Source organism: Vidua macroura, chromosome Z, assembly GCF_024509145.1.
Source record: "Vidua macroura isolate BioBank_ID:100142 chromosome Z, ASM2450914v1, whole genome shotgun sequence".
In the NCBI taxonomy this organism is placed as follows: Eukaryota; Metazoa; Chordata; class Aves; order Passeriformes; family Viduidae; genus Vidua; species Vidua macroura.
In genome coordinates, this window is record NC_071611.1 from 81966498 (window position 1) to 81992477 (window position 25980).

The 25980-nt window shown below is 45.2% G+C and overlaps 1 protein-coding gene and 1 long non-coding RNA gene across 3 annotated transcripts in view; one reads left to right on the forward strand and one right to left on the reverse strand.

The window, feature by feature from the left end:
* The window catches only part of ATG10 (autophagy related 10), a 61889-nt gene extending 56018 nt beyond the window's left edge, over positions 1-5871 (reverse strand). Inside the window, exons 1-2 of one of the 2 annotated variants that reach the window (XM_054003718.1) lie at positions 5806-5871; positions 3708-3833 (exon numbers count right to left, since the gene is read on the reverse strand). In XM_054003718.1, coding sequence (XP_053859693.1) covers positions 3708-3821 — 114 coding nt within the window. In that variant the 5' untranslated portion in view covers positions 3822-3833; positions 5806-5871. Of the gene's footprint in view, positions 1-3707; positions 3834-4218; positions 4283-5805 lie in introns of those variants that run through there. The other variant, XM_054003717.1, reaches the window with a different exon arrangement.
* Positions 5872-9028: 3157 nt separating this feature from the next.
* On the forward strand, positions 9029-11445 carry LOC128822116 (uncharacterized). Its single transcript, XR_008441361.1, has 5 exons — positions 9029-9271; positions 9630-9669; positions 9789-9942; positions 10762-10826; positions 11306-11445. It is a non-coding gene; the product is annotated as an uncharacterized LOC128822116 (long non-coding RNA).
* The last annotated feature ends 14535 nt before the right edge of the window (positions 11446-25980 follow it).

Here is a 25980-nt window from a genome sequence, read left to right on the forward strand (position 1 = left end):
CAGAATTTATGTATGCAGAGTCACAGCTTGTTTCCTCCTCTTGATCACCTCTGAGGTCAAATGTAAGAAAAAAAAGACAAAGCTGTGCCTTCTCCCAGTTCACATTTTATCATTTTGCTTCCCAGGCCACACAGCCCACAGCTGTTCCTTGTACAATCCCAGATTGTCAGAAGAAAGGTTCAGGAGTTTTCCTGCATTACTGGCCTGTCTACCTGCACATTTTATTTTTCCTAATTAGGAGCAAGAGGAGAGAAAGCGTTTAATAACGGGTACGCTCTGAAAGGAATAAAGCATGTACAGAACACAAAGAACAGTAGTTGCACGTCGAGGATTTATTTCTTAAAGGAAACAAATAAATTGGCAGTTTATTAGCTGTTCCATTACGTTTTATTTTAGACAAACAGAGAGCATATGCACAACATCTGATGAAAAAGGATTCCATTCAAAACAGTCTCGCTACAAAATTCATTAACATAGCATTAAATTTCTTGACAAGACTGCAACTTAACTATGATTTAACTCCTTGGTTAATTTGCCTTTGCTGACACAGTGTATGCCATTTATTTTTACCTTTAAACCATCACAGGTTTTATACTGACACACTAGTTCTCTCTTTCCAAAGACGCCCTAGATCAAACACACCTCCAAAATCTACTATGAGCACCTTGTTTACTTTGTTCTGATCAAGTTTCACGCATTTAAGAAAGGATAATGCTCTCGACATGTACTTTTTCCATTGATTTTTAAGCATGAATAACAGTACAGGCAATTACACTGCTCACTTCTCCTACTGTATGCCTTATTTTCTCAACAAATCTCGTTAAGAGCATGAACCCACCAAACTTTCCTGCAAGTCCTTGCTGCGGAGCTAAGTGCAGCCTGTGCAGGGAGGAGCCCAGAGCGCAGAGAATGGCGAAAGAAAAGCTAAGCCTAAACTGGTGATAGAAAATCCACTTCTTTCACTCATCAACACCCTCTCAAGCGTCTCCTTGCTCCTCTCAAGTGCCTCCTCGTGCAGCTTCCCAACAGTGAGAGCAGGAGGAAAGATACCTGCACAGGTATTTGTCCCACTAAGAGCAGCAGAGGAAGGGCTGCAGCCACCCACAGAGGGTGAAATGCCCCAAGGCACAGCGAGCCGCGCCAGGGCAGGGCTGGACTGAGCCTCCTCCTCCCTGAACCGGTTCCTCCCCCCAGCAGAGCGCAGACAAACTTGACAGCCCTTGCACTCTGTGAGTGCCACGAGAAAACTGGGTGGATGGGTGGATGGATGGATGGATGGATGGATGGATGGATGGATGGATGGATGGATGGATGGATGGAGCCAGCAGTCTCTGTAGCTGTGTATCAGAGCAGTCAGGAAGGAGCAGCATCCCTCCTGCTGCACTCCGTAGTGTTTTGTACTCTTCCATACCCCTATAAATCACAGCTGTAGCCAGAACCTTGATCCCACTAATGTGCTAAGGGAGTCCCTTCCTACTGCAGCTGTACCAAAAGCCAAAGGGAACTAATGCAGCTTCTGGTATGATTACCTGGATTAAGCTCACTAAATATGAAACAAACATAAAGGGCCTCATTTACTTCAGCTAAATCACGACCTCCACAGCAAGATTTAACCATTTATCCTTAACAGCAGCACCCAAGTTCAGCTCCACCAGCTCCTGCAGTAGAGGTGCTCTTGGCTTTTTTACAGCTTTCTTCCGGTGGGGAAAAAAAAAAACAAACCCAAACCAAGAAAACACATTATAAAAATAACATCATTTGGAACATTTCACTTACAGCTATAAATACAGGGTTCTGCCTGGGCCATGTGAGCTTATGTACCAAGAGCCAGCTCCAGGAGAACAATGAGTATTTCATCATCTAAATTTAATCTCCACAGAAAACACGGCAACACAGGAACACAGTTCTACCAGCCTGGTTCACTTGTGTGGTCTCACTGCTATCAATGGGTCTATTCACGTGAGTCAGGAATGAGGAATGGGATCCAAGTGCATTACATCAGCAAAATTAAGAGTGCCCCAAACTACCCACAACACATATGCCAGTTAAATTAAAAAAAAAAAAAAAAAAGGCAAAAAGACAATGAGACATCTTGTTGAGGAAAAGCTTTCTTCCCAGACTCCACGCTGTAAATGGATGGTCTCCATGGCCAGGTTTTTATCACACACTGAAATCACAGAGTCGCCAATTTGGCCCATTAAAAAAAGAAAACAACCCTCTTAGAATTTTTTTATATGAGAACAAGAATCTATCTCATTCTGCTATTTCCAGCAAAGCTTCTTATTTCACAGAAAGTTCAGACTTTGACCCATGTATTAAATTCCCAGTAGAGGCTCAGAGCATCTTTCTTTGTTGAATAAATCCTCACAAATATAGCCTTGAACTGAAATCTACAGTTTCCAATGGTTTTCTGTAAGAAAGGGTGCATTGTAACACTTGGCTAATATTTGCACTGTTATAAAAACTCATAAATTTAACAAATCTAAGTCAAAGGTCCTCCCTCTTACTGAAATTTTGATTGTCTGTGATGAAAGGGTTACAAATATTAATGTACAACTACACATGTGAAAATGATGGCACACATTGGAAAAAGCATGACTTTTCTCAAAAAAATTCATGAAAACATGGGAAACCACTGAAGCCATTAAACTCTAAAAAAAAAAAAAAAAGCTAGATTAGCAGATTTTCCACAAGAGAAAGAATACATAAAAGAGAGAACATGAAAACGTACATGTTGGAGAAAGCCATCATGTATCAATACATCTTCATATACTATAACAATAAATTTTTATATACTGTATCAATATATATTTATACACTATAATACATATACTGGATAATTTGTGTGGCTATTCACATATTAGTTTGACATTATCCTGAGCAAAATAACAAAAGTCATACAGAACTCAGTAAATGAAAAAATATGTATAGTAAAAGCATTTTTCTTAAGGAAAACAGAATTTGTCAATGTAATCTCAGAAGACATGTTCGGCTGATAAACATAAAAGTTGGAACAATACATGCTCAGAATTCCCTAAGATATCTGTGGATTCCACAAGTGGAAATTAAAAACAAATTACAGCAATCCCACACTAATCTTACACATGCTATAGGATGAAAATTTATTAATTCACAGATCTCAAAGTCTAACTTAAAAAATGGGGAAATCATCATAAAAGAAGTGATTCTAATGGGGTCCTTTGGGACTAGTCTTAGCCTTATGCTATTTAAAATTTTGATTAATGACCTAGAAACAATATGTAGTTATTATTGCAGAGGTTTGAAAGTTATGGAGAAGCAGCAAATAATGAGGATTGATCATGAATACCAGCAGATATTTGTGGCTGCTGTATGCAACTGACAGGTATTGTAAGGAAAATACTAACCTAAGGATCTAGAACAAAGGCTATGTGCTGTTTCAGCCTAAAGGGTTAAAGTGAACCTTGGATATAAAACCACACAAAGTTGCCCAGAGTAGGAGGGATTAGATTTCACATTCATAGTGTGGTCCTGCCCACAGCTGAAAAAGGGTTTTGATATATTGGCCAAGATTCAGAGATCCACAGCCCTCTTCAACCCCTGCACTGGCCTAAGCCCCCACATCAACACACTTGTGCAGTTTAAAGGATGTTTCAGCTTGTGGTGGTAGTCAACAGCCCAAAAAGCCCACCAAGAGTTTCTGAAAGTCAACACTCTGATTGTTTTACCTTGCTAGTTCTCCACTCCCAGCCATCTCCTATCTGCTGCGAATGTTTAACAAAGTCTTCACAGCACTGCTTGAATCTTTTCTCCCCCAGAAAGAAGTCTTCTTCACCTGCCATGCTACAGGACACCTGCAGAGCAAACCGAAGGTTAGTGCTGGCAGATCAGAAAGAACAGCAAGAAGTTTCACTAAGTCATAGCACCTGAACAGTAAAATAACAAATCATAGGGGGGAAAAAAAGCAATAGGTTTATTGCTTTAAATAGCACAAAGACTTAAATTCCATCACGGAATCATGGACCTGCAGAACAGCTGAGGCTGGAAGAGACCTTTGGTCCATTCCCCCTGCTCTCAGCAGCGTCAAATCCTGAGCAGCAGCTGGCTCAGGATTGCTTACATTTGGGTTTTGGTTATCTCCAAGGATGCAGGTGCCACAGCCTCTCCAGGGAACCTGTTTCGGTGCTCAATTACCATAGCAGGGAATATTTTTACTTCTGTTTACCTGGAAGCATTTACCCATCAGTTTGTGCTTGCTGCCTCTGGTGTTGTCTCGGCTGAAGAAAGCCTGGCTCCATCTTCTTTATTCCCTCCCACCACGTATTTATGGACATTCAGAAGATCCCACTTCTTCTCCAGGCTGATTCATCCCAGCTCTCTCAGCCTTGCCTCATACACCAATCACCCTTAATCATCTCTGGGGTTCTTTGCTGGACTGGTTCCAGTATTGTGGTGTCTTCCCTGTACTGGGCAGCCCAGAGCTGCACTTTTAACATGTATTTCCTTAAAAGTGCAGTGCAGCTCTCTGTGGCCCAAAAATATGGCTTCAAAACCTTCCCTGTCCCTCAAAGGGCTTTCTCACAGGGTTTTGAAGATGATTTTTTTTCTCTGAGAATTTGGTCATTTTTACTTGACCCCCCTCTCCCCTTGCCCATTTCAGTGAGGACGTGTCACAAACAGAGCTGGTTTAATGTGTTTGTGGAGATAAGGCAGCACTGCAGCACCACAAACAAACCACTGCATCACGGAATGGTTTGGATGGAAGGAACCATAAAACTCATCTTGTTCCACGGGCAGGGACACCTCCCACTGTCCCAGGTGCTCCCAGCCCCAGTGTCCAACCTGGCCTTGGGCACTGCCAGGGATGAAGGGGCAGCCCCAGCTGTGTCAGGGCTGCCCACCCTGCCAGGGAAGGATTCCTTCCCATTATCCACTCCAAACCTACTCTTTCCAATTTTAAAGCCATGCCCCTTGTCCTGTCAGTGGCTATGACAACAATAACCTGTAACCATTACAACCAGATCACACCTCTCCTTAACAAGAAATACAATTGACACAGCATCTCCCACAATGCTCATTATTTTTCGCTATCTGACCCTGAGTCACATCATCATCCTGTCTGCCCACGACAAAAATTATTTATTAGCACTTGAAACACATTGCTCTCAACAGCAGTTAACCCAAGGCTCTGTGCCTCCTGGATGCCAGGAAAGGGGAAAAGCAGGAAACAGACAGCGCGGGTGTTTCTGCAATTCCCCAAGTGCCCCAGCCCTGACGAAGGAATGCAAATCGTGAAGAATTTGCATTGTGAAGAATCACTGTGAAGAATCACCGAATCCCACACCCCTGGGGCTGGAAGGCTCCTCTGGAGCTGCCCAGGAACGTGTCCAGCTGGGGCTGGCATGGCTCCACACAGGGACACTCCAGGCCCTCCCTGGGCAGCTGTTCCAGGGCTCTGCCCCTCCACGCACACAACTTCTTCCTCCTGCTGCCCTGCAACTCGCTGCCCTTGATTTTATGGGCAGCGCTGCTCCCGCTGCCGCCGGCAGCACCGAGCAGAGCCCGGCCCAGCCTCTGGCAGCCCTGGCAGATGTTGGATGGATGGATGGGATCCCCTCTCGCCCTTCCCTGCTCCAGACTCCGTGAAGGAGCCCCGAGCCGACGGGCCCGTCCCTCTCAGACACGGGCCTGGCCGGCTCTGGCTTGGAGGCCAGGCGAGCCCCGCAGAGATTTTTCCTTTTCCTCCTCTCCTCGGTCTTCCCGGCCCCGGCGGACAGGGTCGGGGAGAGCGGGAGGGACCAGCCCCGCTCGCCGCCCCTCACGTACCGTGCGCCCCTCCTCCTTTTCCCTTTTCCTCCTCTTTTTCCGCCTCCTCCTCCTCCTCCTCCTCCTCCTCCCGCCGCTCCGGGAGCGCGCCGGCCCCGCCCCGCTGCGCATGCGCGGCGCCGCCGCTCCGGGCGCGGGGGGGGGGGGCTGGCTGCGCCTGCGCGCCGGGCGGGAATGGGGGGACAGGGAATGGGAGAGGGAATGGCGGGGATGAGGGAGTGAGGGAATGAAGGAGCGAGGGGGATGAGAGAGATGAGGGAGATGAGGGAATGAAGGGAGTGAGGGAGTGAGAGGGATGAGGGAATGAAGGAGCGAGGGGGATGAGAGATGAGGGAATGAAGGGAATGAGGGAGTGAGAGGGATGAGGGGGATGAGAGGGTGAGGGAGATGAGGGAATGAAGGAGCGAGGGGGATGAGAGAGATAAGGGAATGAGGGAGTGAGAGGGATGAGGGAATGAAGGAATGAAGGAGCGAGGGGGATGAGAGGGATGTGGGAGTGAGGGAATGAAGGGAGTGAGGGAATGAGGGGATGAGAGGAATGAATGAGGGGATGAAGAGGTGAAGGAATGAAGGAGTGAGGGGATGAGAGGGATGAGGGGATGAAGAGGTGAAGGAATGAAGGAGTGAGGGGATGAGGGAGTGACAGAATGGGATAAGAGGGATGAGGGAATGAAGGCGTGAGGGAATGAGAAGGATGGGGGGATGAAGGAATGAGGAAATGGGGGATGAGAGGGAGTGAGGGAATGAAGGAGCGAGGGGGATGAGAGCGGCGAGGCGGGATGCAGGGAATGAAAGGTCTGAGGGCCGTAAGGCATAGGAGGGGATAAAGGGAACGAGAGGAGCGAAGGAAACGAGGGGGGCCGAGGGAATGAGGAGCTCTGGGGGATGAAGGCTGAGGGGGCTGCAGGGTTGAGGGCGACAAGCGGCGTGTGGTGGCAGAGGGGATGAGGGATGAGGGGCCGAGGGCCGTGAGGGAGGGACGGCGCCGAGGTGCCGGCGGGGTGTGACGGTCCTGGGGGACCCTGGGGGCTGCAGCCGCCCACCCCAGCCCGGTGAGGGGTGCGGGTGCCCGGCCAGCCCTGGAGGAGCCCTCCGTGCTGCCATCCTCCTCCTCCTGCCCTCCGTGATTCTCAGCCCAGCCCAGCCCAGGTTGTTTTTTCACCAAGCAGGCAACAGCAGGCCTAGTCACCTTCCTGTCCCCGCTGCATTAATACATAATGTTGTTGCTTTTTTGAGGTGTGGAGTTAAGGTGGCGGCGGGGGGATCACCTGGGCACTTCCCAGGCCATTTCCAGGAGGTGCCAGCACGTATTCCAGTGTTCCTTCCATTACCCGGCTGCGCTGTTTCTGTAATTGCCTGTAGGTCTGAGAATTTGCGAGGAGCATGGAAGCTGCTCTGCTACGCAAGTGCTGTCGGAATTATTTTTAATTTAAAGAGTCTATTAAACCATACGTCTTCCAGTGGTAAAGTCTTGCCTGGCCCAGCTATGCGGTCCAAGGTAGCGTGTGCAGAATGCACTACAACAGGATAGACATAAAATGTTTGTTTTACCTATTTAGCTATAACCCACTGCTTTAAATAGTTCTAGGACTGTTGTGTGTATAGCAAACCACAGCTACCCCACCAGTCTGGAGACCACTCTACTCTAGGAGAGCTTCTGTATGCAAATGGTGTGTTGTGATGTGACATTTTCCCAGCTGTGCATTTCCTAAATTCCTTGTAGTTTACTGGGTGTGGAGAGCTCGGGAGGGCAAAAGCTTTTTTTCTTTTTCTTTTTCTTTTTCTTTTTCTTTTTCTTTTTCTTTTTCTTTTTCTTTTTCTTTCGCTTTTCCTTTTCCTTTTTTTCTTTCTCTCTTCTCCTCTTTTCCTCTTTTCTTCTTTTCCTCTTTTTCTCTCTTTTTCTCTCTCTTTCTCTCTTTTTCTCTTTCTTTCTTTTTCTCTCTTTTTCTCTCTTTTTCTTTTTCTTCTATTCCTGAGGTAAAGCGTCTTTCTTAAAATCAGTTCTTAAAATCCCTGTTAGCAGCCAAATCCTTCAAATAAATTCCAGAGTCCACGTGTAAAGATGATTTTCACCACTTCTGATCAATGAAATACTCCATCTAAGTTTGCAGTTTTCAACATTAGGTGTATATATAAACGAAGTTTTACTTCATTAAGTTATTCTGGAGAATTATTAATTGTATTATGTGTATTAATTGTATTCTTTGAACAGGTTATGGTGCCTTCACAGATTGGTATCTTCAATGCATACACCATTTTTAAAATCAGCTGCATAGTTTGGGTGATGCCATTACAGGCTGTGATGCTATAGCCCTTATTTAATCATCAGAATTAATTATTTATATCATTCTTTACTGTTTCTTTTGAATTTTTTTTTAATTTGTTGAGTAAAACACCATGTTGTCACTCACCCCTGAGTTTTGGGGGAGGATTTTTCACTGTGGAGTGTTCTCTCTGGGCCATTTTTGCTAACAGTAAATGCATGTGGTAATGAAAAAAACGTCACGTAATGTGCATTTCCTTGGAAGCTACAGCTCCTGATTTCTAATTTTAGCTTTGTTACTGTCTCTCTGGATTATCTTAGGGAAGAATCTTTGGGTTTGAGACATGGCTCATATAAAAAGCGGCTGAGAGGGCCCTGATTTTGCATCAAAGTTGGCAAAGGAGTTGCCATGGCTGAAAAAATAAGGCTGAGCAGAGTGAAATTCTGTTTCTTGCAGCACCTGGTATCAGCTTGGTCATCTCCAGCCCCGTTGCCAGGGCACTGCAGTAGATTGCAGTGTGTGCCTCTTTATCAAGGGAAATGCATCTGCTGCGGCTCTGAAATTACTGGACGAGAAGTCCCAAAGTGGGGGGTTCTCTCCTCTCTCTTCCTCCTTTTGCCTAAAAAAAAAAAATGCCTCAGGTTTCCATCTCATCTCTGCCAGGCAAGAGCATTAATAGCCCTGTTCCTTGTGTCGCTGCTGGGATGTTTATATACTTAAATGCATTAAAAAGTCATTAGACCATTTAATTTTCTTCTAAGTATATTACTATGCATTTAGACTAGATCTGTTTTTCATACATTATCATTGCTGATGATAATGATGAATGAGCAAAATCATTGAGACAAATACCAAATTTTTATCAAATATCAAAACGAAAACATTTTCAGAGTAAATTACAGCTGCTGTAGGAACTCAGTTGATTGTGAATTTTAGAACTGAACTAAATAAAGATCGTGGAGAATAATCCTTTATCAGCCAGACTGAATGACCTCTGAAAGGTCTTTTTCATCTCTTCATCCTGCTCTTTTGTCCCAGGAAATGCGGCTCCAGCCCAAACTCCTTGATCAGTCGAGCAGTTCATGCAGCGCTCCCCTCTCCAAAGGAGGAAAGGTGACATTACAGCTCCCAGACTGGCAGAATTAACACCATCTACATTTCATCCCGTGAACCTTCCTCAGTGTGCTTCATCTCCTGACAAAGTAATTCTTCGCAGTAATTCTGATGCTGCTTCTTACACTTTGCTCTTTGATTACTCTTAATTTCTGACACTGAGTGATGTTGCTAGGACAAAAAGAGATAATAATCTGCTATTGCCAGTGCCTGGCAGTACCCGTGTTGCAAAGTTTTGTAACAAAAGAATATTGCCAGGTGTGCCAAATCAGAAATAATGCTGTAGCCAAAGTAAAATGCTTCTGAGAATGTCTTGTGAGGCTGCTGGACAGCATGCTCAAACCATTTCACATGCGCTATAACACAGAGTTTCTTCATTTTCTGTATTAATAATGTAATAAGAATTAAAAATAAGATATTCTGCATTTTTCTGCTGTGTTTGTTCAGGAGACTTAGTAGTCAAAATCCTGTTTCCTGACGGAACTCGGTAAGTGGACAGTTACTTTTTCAAAATTGTTAACAAACCCTATTTTTTCAGTAATCACTGTAATACTGCTCTTCTTTTGTGAGGTACACAAGTAGTGTTATTTTTCCTTTTGCTGGCAGAAAAGGAGGAATGAAGTGACCTGTTGAAGACTGTGGTAACTGCTGGGCTGGTGAATGGAGATGAATTTTGTCAACTCGTACTCTGTGCCTTCGAGTGTTTGAGCTCTTGGGCCCTGTGACTGTGCAGAAAGTTCAAAAGGAAATAAACTGAGAGGTACACAAACAGCATTCATTTTTCATGAAGGTTTTTATTCCACTCCAGTGGCAAATGTTTCCAATCAGCACTGAAGGAAGAACAGTCACAATGCAGCAGTTGTTGCCACCTTCTGTTTTTAGCAATTTTTCCTACCTTTTTCATTTTACATAAAAGTTGAATAAGTCTTTCAGAGTTCAGAGGTTTTTTTTCATTTGTTTTGTATTCTCTTCAAGTTACTGTTATTCATGTTCCAGTCTTGTTTTTTGTTTGTTTTTGTTTGGTTTTGATTTTTGTTGTTGTTGTTATTTTTTTCTCCTATTAACCCCTTATATATCAAACTCAACTTGAGACAGGCTATCTAGGAAATACTGGCGGTATTCATACAAAAGGTAGCAACAGCTGAAGGTCTTAAAAGTGTTGCTCCTGGGAAGGGAAATTGAATTTGGGGGGCGTTGCAGCTAATGAGGAGGACTGCTTGATGCAGAATATTTTTTTTTTTCTAATTAGCTCACAACTTCTTGGTCAAAACAGCATTAAAATATCTGCAGACAGCGGAGCAGAGGTCATTATTATATGAAATTACAGTAAGAGGATACACTTAGAACTAGAGTAAATATATGTAATTCTAATAAATAAGCAAGTTAGTCTTCCTCTCCTGTTTTATTACACCAGCAAACTACAATGCCAGTGTCGGGTTCGCTAAAAAGTCAGAAAGAAGTTTAAAGTGCAGTGTGTGAAATATTTTTGTGGGTAGATTAGAACTAGGATTACTTTTATGCAAATAACATAAATTAAGCCTATTGCTAAGCTCCAGAGTAAATTACTCTTCTGATACAGGTCTAAAGAATTGTTTTACCTAAGGAGACTGATCCAGGTGAAGACTGGACGGAAAATCTACACAGGTGAAAGGGGTTTTTCTTTTTTTTTTTTTTTTTTTTGTTTGGAAAATAAAGTAGCTCGACAACAGAAACTATCCAGAAGCCAAGCAAGAAGTAACACAAGTTTAAAAGTATTTCTGTATATTTTTGTTATGGAATTAATGTATGATACATGCAGTACAGGTTGTGTCCCAGCAGGTTGGACTTCACACTTGTCCTTGATGTCACAGCACTGCATGCACACAAAACCCTGCACAGCAGGGATGTATGGGATCTGTGTGTTTGACCCCAGGATTTCTGAGGATCACCACAGGCATCGTCCCAAGAGTTAGATTTGGTTTCATTTTCCTTTCTTCCCTGTTTTTCCCTTTGCCTGCGACAGCAAAGCGACAAGCCCTGGAGCTTAAGCTCATGCTCCAGCTGCTGCCCTTCCCAGTAAGGTTGTTACCCACGGAGTGTTATCACTCCCTGTTATTTTAGTAACAGCTAATTTCTCTTATTAGAGACCGTGAAATCCTTCTCTGACTGCTCAGATCCCAGGAGGAAATGCCAGTTACATACCTAGCAGTGGAGCAGCACAACTGCAGTGTTCTTTTGGCACCCTGGAGACACGCCAGAGCTGTGAAAACACCTCCTGATGGCAGCTGGGTGAAAACTGTGGGGGCGGTGTCCCGGGTTTGGGGGGGTCTGGGGAGGGGTACAAGGGGCTTTGGGGGAGGTTTGGGGGTGTCTGAGGGGGCTAAAGGGGAATTATCATGGGTTTAAGGGAGGTCTGGGATGTTAGAGAGGCTTGGGGGAGCTGTTAGGAGGATTATAATGGGTTGGGGGAGGTCTGGGGGGCTGTGGTGATTTTGGGGTAGCTGTAGGGTGGTTTTTGCAGGCTTATGGGGGTCTAAGGGGGGCTGGAGGGGCACAAGGGGATTGGGGGTGCTCTGGGGTGTTATAGATTTGGGGCACTCTAGGCTGTCTGGTGGGGGCTGTAGAGGGATTGTGGGGGTCTTTGGGGAGGTCTGGGGAGGCTATAGGGGGTAATGGGGTTTATCATGGATTTGTGGTGGTCTGGGAAAGCTGTTGAGGAGTTATGGGGGCTTGGGGGTTGGGGTAGGTCTGTAGGGGGTTTCCTTGGGGTTTTGGGAGTGCACAGGAATTGGGGGGCTCTGGGGTGTTATAGATTTGAAGGGGCTCTAGAGAGGTCTGGGGTGCTCTGGGGGTTCTAGAGGGACAGGAGGGTTAATGGGGAGGTAAAATGGAGCGGGGGGCTCTGGGGGAGTTGGGAGGGGTTCTGGGGACTTACCATGGATGTGGGGGCTCAGGAGGAGTCTGTGGGGATATAAGGGCTTATCATGAATTTGGGGCAGTTCTGGGGGATCTCAGGGGGCTATAGGGCAGATATGGATTTGGGGAGATTTGTGGAGCTACGGGGGGGGGATTGTCATGGGTTGTGGAGGTCTTTGGGAGTTGTGAAGGGCTGGGCTTCTGTACCCTAGAAAACATCCAGTGGTCTGTGGACGTGGGCCTGCAATGATGAAATTAAATTGCTTTGTGCTGTCAGAGGGCATGCTGGTAATACTAGTGTGAGTTTATGAATAGCAGATTGGAGCTGCTTCTGTAAGAAACTTAAAAGTTTACTTGGAAAAAAAAAAAAAAAAGTTATTAAATGTCTCTTAAGCACAAGTGCATAGCCTGGCGATGGTCTCCCTGTGAGCATTTCAAAGCCACTTGTTAAAAATGTGAGTTAAATGGGTGCAGAAACAAAGTGCCCTAAAACAAGGGATTATACAGTTCTCCTTCAGGCCTCCCCTCCCCGAGGAATTCTAATAGTTTTACTACTCTCTAGCACTCCGAATACAACAGTTGTAGCACTGGAGAAAATCCCAGTTTTAATGTCCTCACCAACAGAAGATCATGCCCTCTAACTCTACATTTTTAATATACCTTTCTCCCATTTGTTAATGATAAGAATTTTCTTTACATCACAGAAAATACCTGCTGCCTGAAATGAAGAGGTTAGCATGTGTTAAAACATCATGTCTGTGCTAGACTTCACCAAATATTCTGTTAAATAAATAAATTTATTTATAGCACTCATGCTTCTGTTTATCATTATTTGGACAAGGCCAAAGACTTTTTTTTTTCCTTTCTTTGAATTACAGAGTCCAGGAATTCACCAGAACCTCCAAAAGTCATATCAGCAGTTAAATTAGAGCTATTATCAAATCTGGTTTTGTTTGGGTTTGGTGGTTCTTCTCCCCATAACATCTGTGCATTTATTCAGATAAAGTTTGAAACCTGCAGCATGCTGCATAATCACTGCATATATCAAGCAAGATGATCCTTTGAATGTTGCTGGGATACTTTCCTGACCCTGAAACTGCTGACAATTTCCACTGCAGAAGTGTGTGCAAAAAAAAGGGATTTGTTGGGCTCCAACCCTCCAAACCGTGTCAGTAGAATTTCAACACTAGGTTCTTGCAGTTTCAGTACTTTTGTCGCCCCACCAAATACTTACCTCGGAATTTCTTACTTTTGGTCCACGATTCCCGAAAGCACTGGCCCCACTTGACCAAATTTCCCCTGGCACAAGGGCTCACTGAAGTATTTGATTACAGCACGGCTATTCCACGCGGGACGATTTCAGGCAGGGCAGGGCGTGGGGGTTATCCAAACCACTTCCAATCCCCAGCCCCGGCCTTTCACGGGGTAAATAATACAGCAGGAGTCAAAGGAAGTCAGCAGGAGAAGAGCCTGAGAGCAATCTGTCGCCGAAATTTGAATGATTTATTTAATAACACCGCGAAGCAGCGCGCTTTACCTTCAGCAGCTCATCAGCGCTAGCTCCTCGGCGCTGACGGCTCCTTACCATAACAATGGGATCCACGGGCCAAACCCACCGCCCGCGCGGCTCCGCTGAAGTCAGGGCGGCTGTGCCAGAGCTCATTCAGCCCAGCAATCACTCTGCATTATCCGGGCAGGCGCTGGGGCTGCAGCACCTGAGGAATGACCAGCCCGGGTTAAGTCCAGTAAGACTCAGACCCAAATCGCGCTGAAGAGACCGGTTTCTCTTCCCAGGAGTTTTCACAGAAACCAGCTACGTTCGAGAAACGAAGCCAAGACCAGGTGTAAAATTAAACGGTGGATCCCCGGTTTACGACGCATACGCTTGTAGGGGATTTTTAGAGGCCAGAGAGGTGGTCATTGTGCATGTAAGACCAGCGGAATGTGCCCCCGAGCACCAGCTCAAAGGACACCCACCCAGCAGCAGCGATCCCGAGCACTGCTTCCCCAGCCGTGGGTTCTTTTGTCTGCCGACCCGACAGTTTACCCAAATCCAGGTCACTTTCTGCTTAAATCCCTTTTATCCCAACTCTTGGTAGCATTTTCTGTCCCCTCACCTGCTCAGTCAAACGACGCGGCTTTAGGGCTAGGCGTATTTCGTTCATGTAAAAATACATATCCGCGTACGTTTGCAGCAGCGCCTACAAACGTTGTCTGTCCGGTAAATTACCTCGCCTTTTCCAGGAAAACATTTACACACTGATGTGGCCAAGAGCACCCTGGGGGGTGACAGCTTTCCAGAAGCTGAGGAAGAGCTGCTCTATCCTGTTTTATCAACTGGGGAATTGCCGGGGGATAACGGTGGGGGCTGGTGTCACCCCATTTTCAGCTCTCGCCTTCTTCCATCTCCGCCCCTGCCTTTCGCAGGTCACTGGCTCCTTGCTGCTATTTCCACCTACCTGCAGAATGAGGATGAGGAGGATAATGGAAGAGGTGTTTGGAAGATCAATTCGGTAGTACTTAAGGCCCTTTCAGGCGCTCAAGTGAGAGCATGGGTGTATAGAAAATCAAAGTATAATTATTATGAAAATGTACAGTATTGTTCAGAGTAAAAGGGAAGGGAAGGCAGGATGATGAGATAATCAGACCACGGTAACTGAAGGATTTTGAGACATGATATTAAGTAAGTAAAAGGAAACATTTTTAATTGAGCTTAGGGAAGGTATTTCTAGCAAGAAATGGTAATTTCCCTAATTTTTTTTTTTTTTTTCATGTTAACCTTTGAGTTTTGGCAAGCCTCTAAGACCATCAAGTACAACCTTTAACCCAGCGCCACATGTTCACCACAAAGCCTTTTTCCCAGGTGCCACAATGTTGGTGTCTGAAGGAGTTATGGCAGTGTGGTTGGGAATGGGAAGCTGTGAAATGGTGCTTTAAGGGCTCAAGCTTGTAACCATATTCACCATATCAGCAAATAAAACATTAACAAGTCTAGATTCAGGTCCCTACTGTTTTGTTACTATTGGTAATATAATCAAATAAAGGCTTACCAGAGATAATACAAGTTTGTTATAATTGTCAGTGTTTTCTTAAGAACCCTGCCACCAAAAATCACCTGGAGATTTACCATGTTTGAATTTATTAGAGATGAAAGGTCCAAAGTGACCCACGTTGCCCTCAATTCCCTTGGTTCCTTTTGAGGAGCCAATGTTACTTCAGCAACCAGTATTCCTTTCCAGAGGACATGAAATGGAGCAACTCCAGCTCAATCCAGAAAAGGCTAAAGGGGAGGCATTTATAAATCTCACGTTGCCACTAATCACATCAACTGTAAGTGTTCTGTACGTGATGTAAAGTCAGACATAAATGAGATACAACACTCAGAGTGTGGAACTCATGTTACCCTACATTTCATTTATTGAACTCTGTCTGCTTGTTTGGATTCCACAGTATCGTGAGCATTCCAGTAGCAGCCCTCTTGTTGGGGTTTCTATTTATAGCATCCTCTCTCTTCACTGGATGCCCCTCCACCTTCCTTCCAGAGAGGCATTAATTAGGGTCTTAAAGCAGAAGTCATATATCTTTAATAATTTAATTCAGATACAAAATATACTCAATATTCTTGCAAAAGACAGTATTTTTTTTTTAAAATAACTCTTTGCTATACTGTGAAAGGGTGCATTTCTAAACGTTCCTCTTTCACATTTTCTCCTGTTTTTCTCTTATGTATTTGGGGGCTAACAGCCACCATCTCCACAAATTCCAGATTTCACACATGCACATATTTAGCCATAAGGCAATTCTGAACTTTCAGAATTAAGCATACAGCTATTCCCTGTAGGATACAAGATTTCTTTTGCATTCTAAATAATTTTCTGTCTTCATAGCAGAACTACTTAGCTCTGTGTAGACTCAGACTTTGGCACTGAATTGGAGAGACAGGTTTGAAGGAGGGACTCTTGGATGGGTAAGGTCCTGGCTGGATGGCTGCATCCAAAAAGTTACAGGAAATCACTCAGCATCCAAGTGGGAACCACTAACCAGTGGCACAATAAATTAATATCAGCACCTAAAAGGGTGCTGGAGAGAGAATTTGGGCGAGGATCTGGAGGGACAGGACACAGGGAATGGCTCCCACTGCCACAGGGCAGGGCTGGATGGGACATTGGCAGTCAGGAATTGTTCCCTGGCAGGGTGGGCAGGCCCTGGCACAGCTGGGGCTGCCCCTGGATCCCTGGCAGTGCCCAAGGCCAGGCTGGACACTGGGGCTGGGAGCACCTGGGACAGTGGGAGGTGTCCCTGCCACGGCAAAGGGTGACACTGGGTGGGTTTAAGATCCCTCCAACCCAAACCAACCCGTGATTCCATGATTCTACAGCTCTAAAGGGAAAAAAACCAAAGCCCAGAAATATTCAGCCACCTTAATCCTGAGCTGCCAGTGCAGCTCTCAGTATTGGAAACACCAGTGGTGGCACTACGGAGAAATATTTCTTCCTTCCTATCTCTTGCTGGGCATTAACTCAGGCACCAGTTAATAAACTCGGTGCTGCAGTTCTCACTCTGCAACACCCCACACCGACCGTGCTCCTCACCAGCCCCTGCTCACAAGAGGTTCAGTCAGCTCAGGAAGGAAAACTGCAAGTGAAGAAGGGGTTTGAATAACAGAGCTGAGTATTTCTTCCCCCTGACTATTCGAGCTATTTTTTCATTGTGGAAACCTTACTCCAAAATTACCTTTTCGGTGTGTGGGAATCAGACAGATAGCAATTTTGAGAATGTCTTGAGGGAGCAAGGTGATTTGAGTGATGAGACTCATAAGCCTTGTAATTACCGTAATTATGAGACCATACCTCTACAGGTAAGAACTCATAAGTAAAAACATTAGCATGACCATTTAAGAAGCTCAGTAATTCATTCCAGGGCATGTGGTTACAGTGCAATGCTTAACATAAACTTCATGACTCTGCTGGCACTTGGCCTTGCCTCTGGAGCATGTATCCATCCTCCAAGCCTGGGTCCTTTTGTCCCGTGCTGTTTGTGTGCAGTCTTTTAAATACAAAGACTACAGCACCAGCAGTTACAGCTGGCCAGACCTTACCCAGTGTTTTAGACATTGTTTGAGCTGCAGCTTTATGAAGAAGTGGTGGAAACACTGGAGTGCTCTGGCTCAGACAGATTCACCCTGAGAAACCCATGTTCAAAAGGAACCCCAGAAACAGGACTTTTCTGTCCTACATGCGCTCTACTCCAGCCCTGACCCGCTGCCTAATGGGGTGGATGAGCAAGAAAAGCTTGGCAGTGTGAAGAAATGCCTCATTCTTGGCCATTCTGTGTTCTTTTTTTTTTTTTTTTTTTTTTTTTTTGCTTGTTTGCTTGTTCACTCAGCGCTGCAGTGCCAGGCTACATCTTCTGCCAGCGTGAGCAACGTCACAGACCCTCTCAGTGAGAGAAGGTTGGTAGGAGGAAGGAGAAACTCTCTCCCTGAGCAGACATGCCGAGGCAGGGAGCGCAAAAAAACACAGGGTCATTAGACGGGATATTGTTAATATTCTTCAAAGTTTGTATCCATGAGCTGCAGCATGAACTGCCAGCCACAAAGTGATGGTATCATATGGAAACTGCAGACGATCCTTTTGATCGCAGCGTATGCAATATTTCTTGAAGGCGTGTGCAGGGACAAGTTTGTACGAATCAGAGCTCGTTTGGGTTTTTATTTATACTCATTTCCCTGAGTTTTATTTCACTGGGGAATGCCTGCATTGTTCATCACTTGCTAAAAAAGCATATTTTATCACCCAGAGATTTTCCCATTTCAGTGTCGCAATTTTGTTTGGACTTCGAGTCATTCTGGTCACACAAAGTTACTCCTCCATGCTAAAATCACTCTTAGTATCAATCAGTTTCAGTTGCAGCTGAAATTCATTATTTATTTAAATTTTATCAATGAGGAGTCAGTATAATACTTGCAATCCAATTAAAACATGCTTGGAAAGTTAAAGAAAGCAGCAGTTTTCAATCAAATTAAAAAAAAAAAAAAAAAAAGGAAAAAAAACCCAAAAAAAAAAAAAACCCAAAAAAAAAAAACCAAAAAAGTGCATCTGTCCTCCCACAATCCACCACACAAAGCAAAACCAGCCTCATAACCTTTGCATTATCTCTGCCTTTGTTTTTGTGCTGACCTTGCATTAAAAGGTTGCAATAGCTACTTTCCAGATAAGGTAAGAATTTGGAGGTTGAGATAAACCTGTTTTTAAGCATTTTCTTTCTTCTGGTATTTGTTGTTGTTGTTGTTGTTTGATTGGTTTGTTTTGTTTTGTTTTGTTTTGTGGGGGGGTTGGTTTGGTTTGGGTTTTTGGGTTTTTTTGGGGGGGGTTGTTTCGATTTTTTGTTTGTGGGGTTTTTTTTGTTTGTTTATGTGTAATAAAATAACTCCCCCAAAATTTTGCATTCCTTATCACCCTAGGATATGTTTTCAAGGACATTAAAAAAAAAAAAAGAATACTGAAATGCCTGAAGAATACTGAAGAGGCTGAAAATTCTTTTTGGTTTTATTTTGACTGCACTTTTCTCTGGAATCTTCACTCTGATTTTGGTTCTCCTATTGAGGAGAAGTACCCTTTAGAATTTTAGGGAAAATGTTAAGGGATTAAAATTATACTTATTATTTCTTTGTTGCCATAAAATGGAAATTTTCCAGGATTTTAGGTGACCTTCCCTCTAGAAAAGGGGTTCTCTGAAGAGCACCATTTGTATTAGCAGAACTGACAGTATTTTATACATACTGTGCATAAAATAACGCGTTCAATGCTATTACATTTGCAAAGTCTAGCACTCAGAAGTGTCAGAACAGAGAATTTAGCTTCAATTTGTTAATTTTAGACATCAGCATTCCGGTGTGGTAATTAGTGGTTCATCTGCATTGTGTTTGCCCACCTTTTTGAGGGCACAATTAGATTAAACCCTTTTAATGAGCAGCCGTGTATTTTTTAATGCTCTGTTACTCAGTCTCTAATCTGTTGTTGCTGCTCTTATTTAAACCCTGGCTGGAAAGATAGAATTATGAAATTGATTTTAAGAAGAAGGCCCCCCCCACTCAGCCAGAGGAGCCTTCACTGTGGCCAAGCGTGGTGCCAGGACCCGGGCTCCCTCACAGGGATGGAGGGAGGGTTTCCAGTGTCACTTTTGGGAGTTTCTCTGTCCTCCCCAGCCTCTCTGATTTCCCCACTGGCTATCCCCTCCTGATTCCTGTAAACCCAAGGCTTCAGCTGCAGGATCTACCAGCATCAGAGACTCGCTTCTCTGGTGCTGGCACAAAAAAAAAAAAAAAAAAACACAAACCCAAAAAAAAAAACAAACAAACAAACAAAAAAACAACCAAACAAAAAAAAAAAAAAACACAAAAAAAACCAAAGAAAAAACCAAACAAACAAACAAAAAAAGAAAAACAAAAAAAAAAACAAAAAACAAACAAACAAACCAAAAAAAAAAAAAAAAAAAAAAAAAAACACCAAAAAAACAATGGGCTTGTTGCCGTGGTGGAAGCCCCTGTCTTATTGCTGTCCTCCTCCACGTGCAAGGAAAAACTTCCTAACACATCATGAGGATTGTTTTCCTGGCAGGAAAAGGATCATTCTAACTATCCCCTTTAAAAAGGACCAAAAAAAAAAAAAAAAAATTCTCAAATGAACTGATTTATTCTTTTTTTTTTTTTTTCCCTCTTCTTTATTTCTTTCTTCAGACAAAAGGAAAAGGTTGCCCAAACATTTTTCTTGCTCCAAATTCCTCTCACACCCTGCTTTAAAGCGCAGCAGCAACGAGCTCTGCTCTGGTTTCACTCCTTCCCCCTCAACTCGCAGGAACCAGCCAGTGCTCATTGTACCCTGCCCAGTTAATTTCTTTACAGGGAATACAGCTGCACAGCCAAGCAACCTGCTGCTCTCACCCTGGCTGCAGGCTCCCGTGCTCCCATTATTCCAGTTTACAAAGGTACATTTTTAGAATGTTTTCAAAGGTTAACGCAAGCCTGGCGGTGCTACACCCAAAGGCACTGGTACCAAGACTTTTAAGTGTAACATGCAGCAACCCTTTCCCCCCAAAACAGAAAACATACAGGGCACACAAAACGGGACCTGGGCGTTGGAAACTGTTGGGAGAATTTTTGTAAGAAACCCACAAAAATAAACTTGTTTGTTAGCCAAGGTCCCTATTCTTCTCTTACCAAACTCAGCCCTGTGGCTCCAGATTTAATCTTTCTCGTCAGCAAGCAAAAAGCTCTTAATTTTGGGGCACTTTCAACTGAAAAGGTTACACTTACACAAGGACTGTCTGCTCCAGGACTGTGCAGTCAGTATGTGCTTTGCAGCTGGGGTCTGCACAACTGGTGGGGTATAAATTCAAAGTTGAGTTTGCCACCGAGCTCCTCTGCTGGCCATGTTCACGTTCTGGAGAGCCACTGAAATGTTAAATCCACGTTTCACATGCCTGTGCGTTCTTAACTGCACATACTGAGGAATTAAGCCACGTGTGAATGGGTGTTTGGCCTACTATTTAAGTCATTTCCTAATATTGTAAATTTTGCCACAAGAAGGGAAGATTCAATATTTTGTCCACAAAATCTTAAATAACTGAAATACTGTGTCATGACTCATGACAAGAAGACTGGTAGCCACTGTACCAATAAATAAACTGCTGCCCGAACCCAAAGTAATTCAAAAGCTAATAACCATAAATGATGGGGGTAAAAAAAAAAAAAATCAGCAATTGCTCCTTCTAGCCTAAGAAATTTCTCTAATAATTGGACAACACAATGTGACTTTTTGCAGAAAAAGAAGTACACATCGAGTATTTATTGTAGTTTAATCCATTAGGCGCTGTTTAACTGCTTATGCAGACCTCATTTATCCAGTTTTTAGCACCTTCATTTTCAAACCTAAATCTATGTTTCAGCTAACCATAAAACCAGCACAGCCTCTCTGCACCATGCCTTCATGAGCGCTCTGCTGCTAAGCATGTAAAAACACGACGGAGACACCACAGACCAGATTCCAACTGCAGGCAAGGCATTCTTGGGTTAAAACTGGCATCAGCACCAACGTGAAATTGCTCCTGCACGGAATATCACAGAGATGGTTATCAACTGCACTGTGGAGGAGCAAAAAACTTACCATGAAAACTTCAGAAAAACGTGAATTTCGTCTGCATTGGCCATGAAAGAGTTTGCTTTCCCAAGTGCTTACTCTTCTCATTTATTATTATTATTATTATTATTATTATTATTATTATTATTATTATTATTACTATTATTATTATTATTGTTATTATTATTATTTGTTTGTAGCAGCATAATATTTTTAGAAAACTAATCCTGTACCCATGAGATCTCCATCACCAACTTCTGTGGAAGCAGCTGAAGGGTCCTGCAAAGGAGCCTCATGCTTACACACTCTGATTATTACAGTTTTGCCCAGATACCACCCCCTTCATGAGTGGCAAACGCTGCATCTGGATTAAGAACGTGCACAAGATGCACTTAGAATGAAGTTAAAATGACAGTAATCTTTGTGTAAGATGTGGAACACGTCACAGTTCTGACTGGATTTAGGAAAACACTCCTGCTGCACTGGATTTATCTTTAGGGTCAGTGCAACACGTTCTCTACACTGGCATTGTTATTAAACTTGCGTTAAACAACCCTGCAGGACGCACTTACACATGTAATATTTGACATTATACATTACAGCCATATATAATATAATTTATATGCAATATAGATTTATATATAATATGTATTTACTTGGTTCTGTATCTGGAGACTTGTCCTCCAGCGTGGTTGCTGATGTCTCACCTGCACCCACAGCTGGCAAAGAAGCAAATGTTCAGCAAATTATTACTGGAATTCCAACTACTTTTCCCCAAAACACAGTTGGACTAAACATAAAGACGACAACAACAACAAAAAGAAGAAGAAGGACAGACAGAAAAAAAAAAAAAGAAAGAAACACAACTTATGCACTACCACGGTATCTTCCAGAAAGTTTAGAAGATTTCTCCTGTAAGGGCAGTGAGAGATTCCTGCTTTGTGCTCAGGCAGCTCGACATTCCAGGACACATCAGTGAGCTTTCACTGGTACAGTCATGGCTTTTTTTTTTATTTTAAAAACCCATGACACAAGTTCTTCACCAGCTGCAATCAAGTCAAGCTCAGAGGAACTCAAAATATGACTGACCACCTCAAAATAAGGAGGTTTGTAGGGACCTGAGGAGTCACAGAGGTTCTCCCACTCTGCCTTGAAGGGAAAAGAATAATCCCTGCTAGTTTAAGATAAACATCCTTCGATCAATCCACAACAAATGCGCTCAAGATTTTTTTTTTGTTTGTTTGTTTTTCCTGGTACACGGCGTACAACTACTGTTTCACCCACCGAGTTGGTCAGGCTGAGTCTCCCGGACGAGCGAGGGGCTGATCACCCCAGCCCTCAGAGCCCTCCTCCTCCTCCTCCTCCTCACACCCTGTCCCCCGCCGTGCACACACACACACACACCCACCCACAAGGGCATCCTCGCCCCAGCGCCCACCTCCTCACATAAGATTGGACATTAAAAGTGGGAGAGACAATGCAGAGGGTGGTTCAGGCTTGGTTTGGTAGAAGGAGTTGCCAGAATTTTGCCAGAGCATCTTGTCTCTGAAGGAACACTTAGAGCAGGTAGGGGCTGGGTTGGTTTCCAGCCTCTTTGTAGATTAACTGGATGTCTTTGGCAGCCGTCTGCCTCTCAAAGTCCTTACTCTGCAGGTGTTTATAACGTGGCTTCCGTGTGTATACTTTCTGCTGGAATTGTAGGCTGTGTGAAGTGGCTGGGATAGGCTCTGCAAGGTGGGAGACAACAGCTCCAGTCAGAGTCAGGCTGTGGGAACATAAAGTTGAATGACCTCCTTGGCCTTTGGGGCTCTTCTCTTGCTCTTGCAGGCATCTATATGTCACGCAGACCTTCTGCAGTGTGCTCACAATTCACTGACATTTTCCTTCAGCTACAACTGGTCTTCCCAGAGACCTCCTTCTCTAGCAGTTGAACTGTTCCCACTTCAGGCTCTCTGATTTCAGGATCATTGCAGGCAGAGGCTCTCCTCAGAGCTGCTTTTTCCCTGCTCGGGAGGACGGAGCGGGGCCGGGAGCAGGCAGGGATTCCTTCCTGCGTGCCTCCCAAACGCCCCGCGGACCCCAGCGAGGGGCGACTCTGCCTTTCTTCCTCCCCTTCCTCCCTCGGCCGTGACCCCGGGCTGCGTCCGGCCGTGGCCGGAGGGTCCCGCTGTCCATCCAGCGCCCGCGGGGTGTGCGTGCCGAGCCCCGCAAAGAGTTAAACGCTCCTTCCACAGAGCCCTCCGAGGACACGGAAGCCAAGAGGAAACCACCCAAACCGGCGGTTCCCCCGAAACCTCCCAAACCCTTTTTTTCGGGCGGCGCGGAAGCAACTTCGAGGAGCGGGCGCGGGGAGCGCAGCTCCGGCCGGCCCGGCGCTGCAGGTGCGGGCACACCTGCCCGCCCTGCCCGCCTCCCGCGGGGGGACAAGCACGGGCGTTTTTGGCACCTCTCTTCCTCGCCAGGAAGCCTCCAGTGAAACCCCACCCCGAGCGACGCTGCCCTCACCGCGAGCGACGCCGCTCCCTTTCCGCACGTGTAGTAAAGCACAACCCCCCCGCGCCACACCCCCCCCCCCCCAAAAAAAAAATTAAAATTAAAAAAAAAAATTTTCAAATTAAAAAAAATTAAAAATAAAAAAAAATTAAAATAAAAAATTAAAAAATAAAAAATTAAAAATAATAAAAAAATTAAAAATAAAAAATTAAAATAAAAATTTAAAGTATAAGAATTTTAAATATAAAAATTAAAAATAATAATTAAAAATATAAAAATTAAAATAAAAAATAGAAATATAAAAATTAAAAATTAAAATTAAAATTAAAAAATTAAAATAAAAAATTACAAATAAAAATTAAAAAATAAAAAAATAAAAATAAGAAATAAAAATTAAAAATTAAAAAATTACAAATAAAAACTAAAAATAAAAAATAAAAATAAAAAATAAAAAATAAAAAATAAAAATAAAAAAATTTAAAATAAAAAAATAAAAATAAAAAAAATTAAAAATAAAAAAATTAAATATTAAAAATAAAATAACATTTAAAAATAAAATAAAATAAAAAAGACTGAACCAACCACCCACCCCCCCCCCACCCCCCCACAACAACCAACGGGGCAAAGCGGCGCCGGGAGCCGCGGGTACCGCACGTCCCCCACCCGGGGCACGGCCGGGCGGGGCTGGGGGGACGGGACCCCCGCGGGGGTCGCGGGGCGCGGGGGGCAGCGCCGGCGGGGGCGCAGCGCCTGTGTCAGCACAACTCGGGGCGGGAGCAGAAGCCGCGCCAGGCGCCGGGCGGCGGCGGCGGGAGGCGGTGCGGGCACGGAACAGCAAATGCTATTCAGCCCCAGCAGTTTCAAGCCGCCCATGCTGGGGAATTGCCGGAGCTGCGGGCGCCCAGCGCCGGCTCCGCGCGGCCGCGCCGGGTGCGGGACCGCGGGGGCGCGCGCGGCGGTGCGGGAGCCGCGCGCGCCCCCGCGGGAGGAGAGGGGGGCGCGGGGGCGGAAGGGCGGAGGGGGGGTGTTGGGGGGTGTTGGGGGGGGCAACGTCGCGCACTGAACCCCGAAAAACTCCTCGCCGTGCCTCCGCTCGTGTGTGTGTGCGTGTGTGGCCATGGCTGGGCTCTCCGAATCTGGAGATATTTATATTTTTTTTTTTTTTAATTTTTTAATATTTTTAAATTTTTTTTTTGAGAAAAAAAATTTTTAGAGGTAATAATAAAAATAAAAATAAAAATAAAAAAAATTTAAAAAAAAAAAAAAAAAGCAAGAGCAGGACCCGAGCGCGCCCCGTTCTGGGGCAGGGCTGACAGCCGGGGTCAAGAAACAGCTGCTGGAGTTAATGTTTCTTCCTCCCACTCCGGCTGACGGCGGTGCCCGGCCAAGGCGAAGTGGGAGCGGGAGCGATGCTCGGGCTCGGCCCGGGGGATGCCGGACGGGCCGGGTCGGGCAGCGATGTCCCGAAAGCGGGGTCCGGGTCCCCCTGGTCCCCTGCCGCGGCCGGGCGGGCGCGGGGACGTGTCCGGTGCCCGGTGCGTGTCCCGCCCGGGCTCGCAGGGTCCCCGCGGGGCTCTGCCCGGGACCCCGCAGCAGCCAGCCGGCCCCAGCCCTGCCGCGACCCCGGAGCCGGGAGCCCGGCCCAGCCTCTCCCCGCTGAGCTGGCTCCGGTCGCGGTGGGGCCGGCACAGCCTCCCGTGCTCCGCCGGCCCTCCTCGGACACGCGGCGCTCTTCTGGGTTCCAAAAACGCTTCCCCCTGGGCACATGCTCAGAGGCATGTTTCTGTCTCAAAGAGTGCCTGATTCCCAGAATTCCCGCTGGCACAGCTGCTTGTCTCTTTCCCGGGATGGAAGGACCTCCCTGGGAGCGCCGGTTTTTTAGGAAGTTGGGCGGTATTTCATTTTTTTTTCGGAGGGGAGCAATTGGACGCGTCGCTCTTGTTTTTCCCGCTACAAGCAGGGCTGCCCCTCAGCTCACGTTCGGTGCACGTGGGCTCATCCCTGCCATCGGCAGAGCTACCTTTGCCGGGAACTGCAACATCTCCGTATCCATCACCGCCTCAGGACCTGTCGTGACACGTCCCACCATGTCGTGACACGGCTCCATCGCGTGCAGGGGCTGCGGGGGCAGTGCGGTGCCTTTGGGGTATTTCAGCCTCTGCCGTTGCCGCAGAGAATCCATCTGTTCATAAGTGAGATAGATGCAGCAGGAGCACCACTGACATCCTGCAAGTGTGGCTTTGCGAGAGGCTCATTAAAAGCAGAGCTGTCCA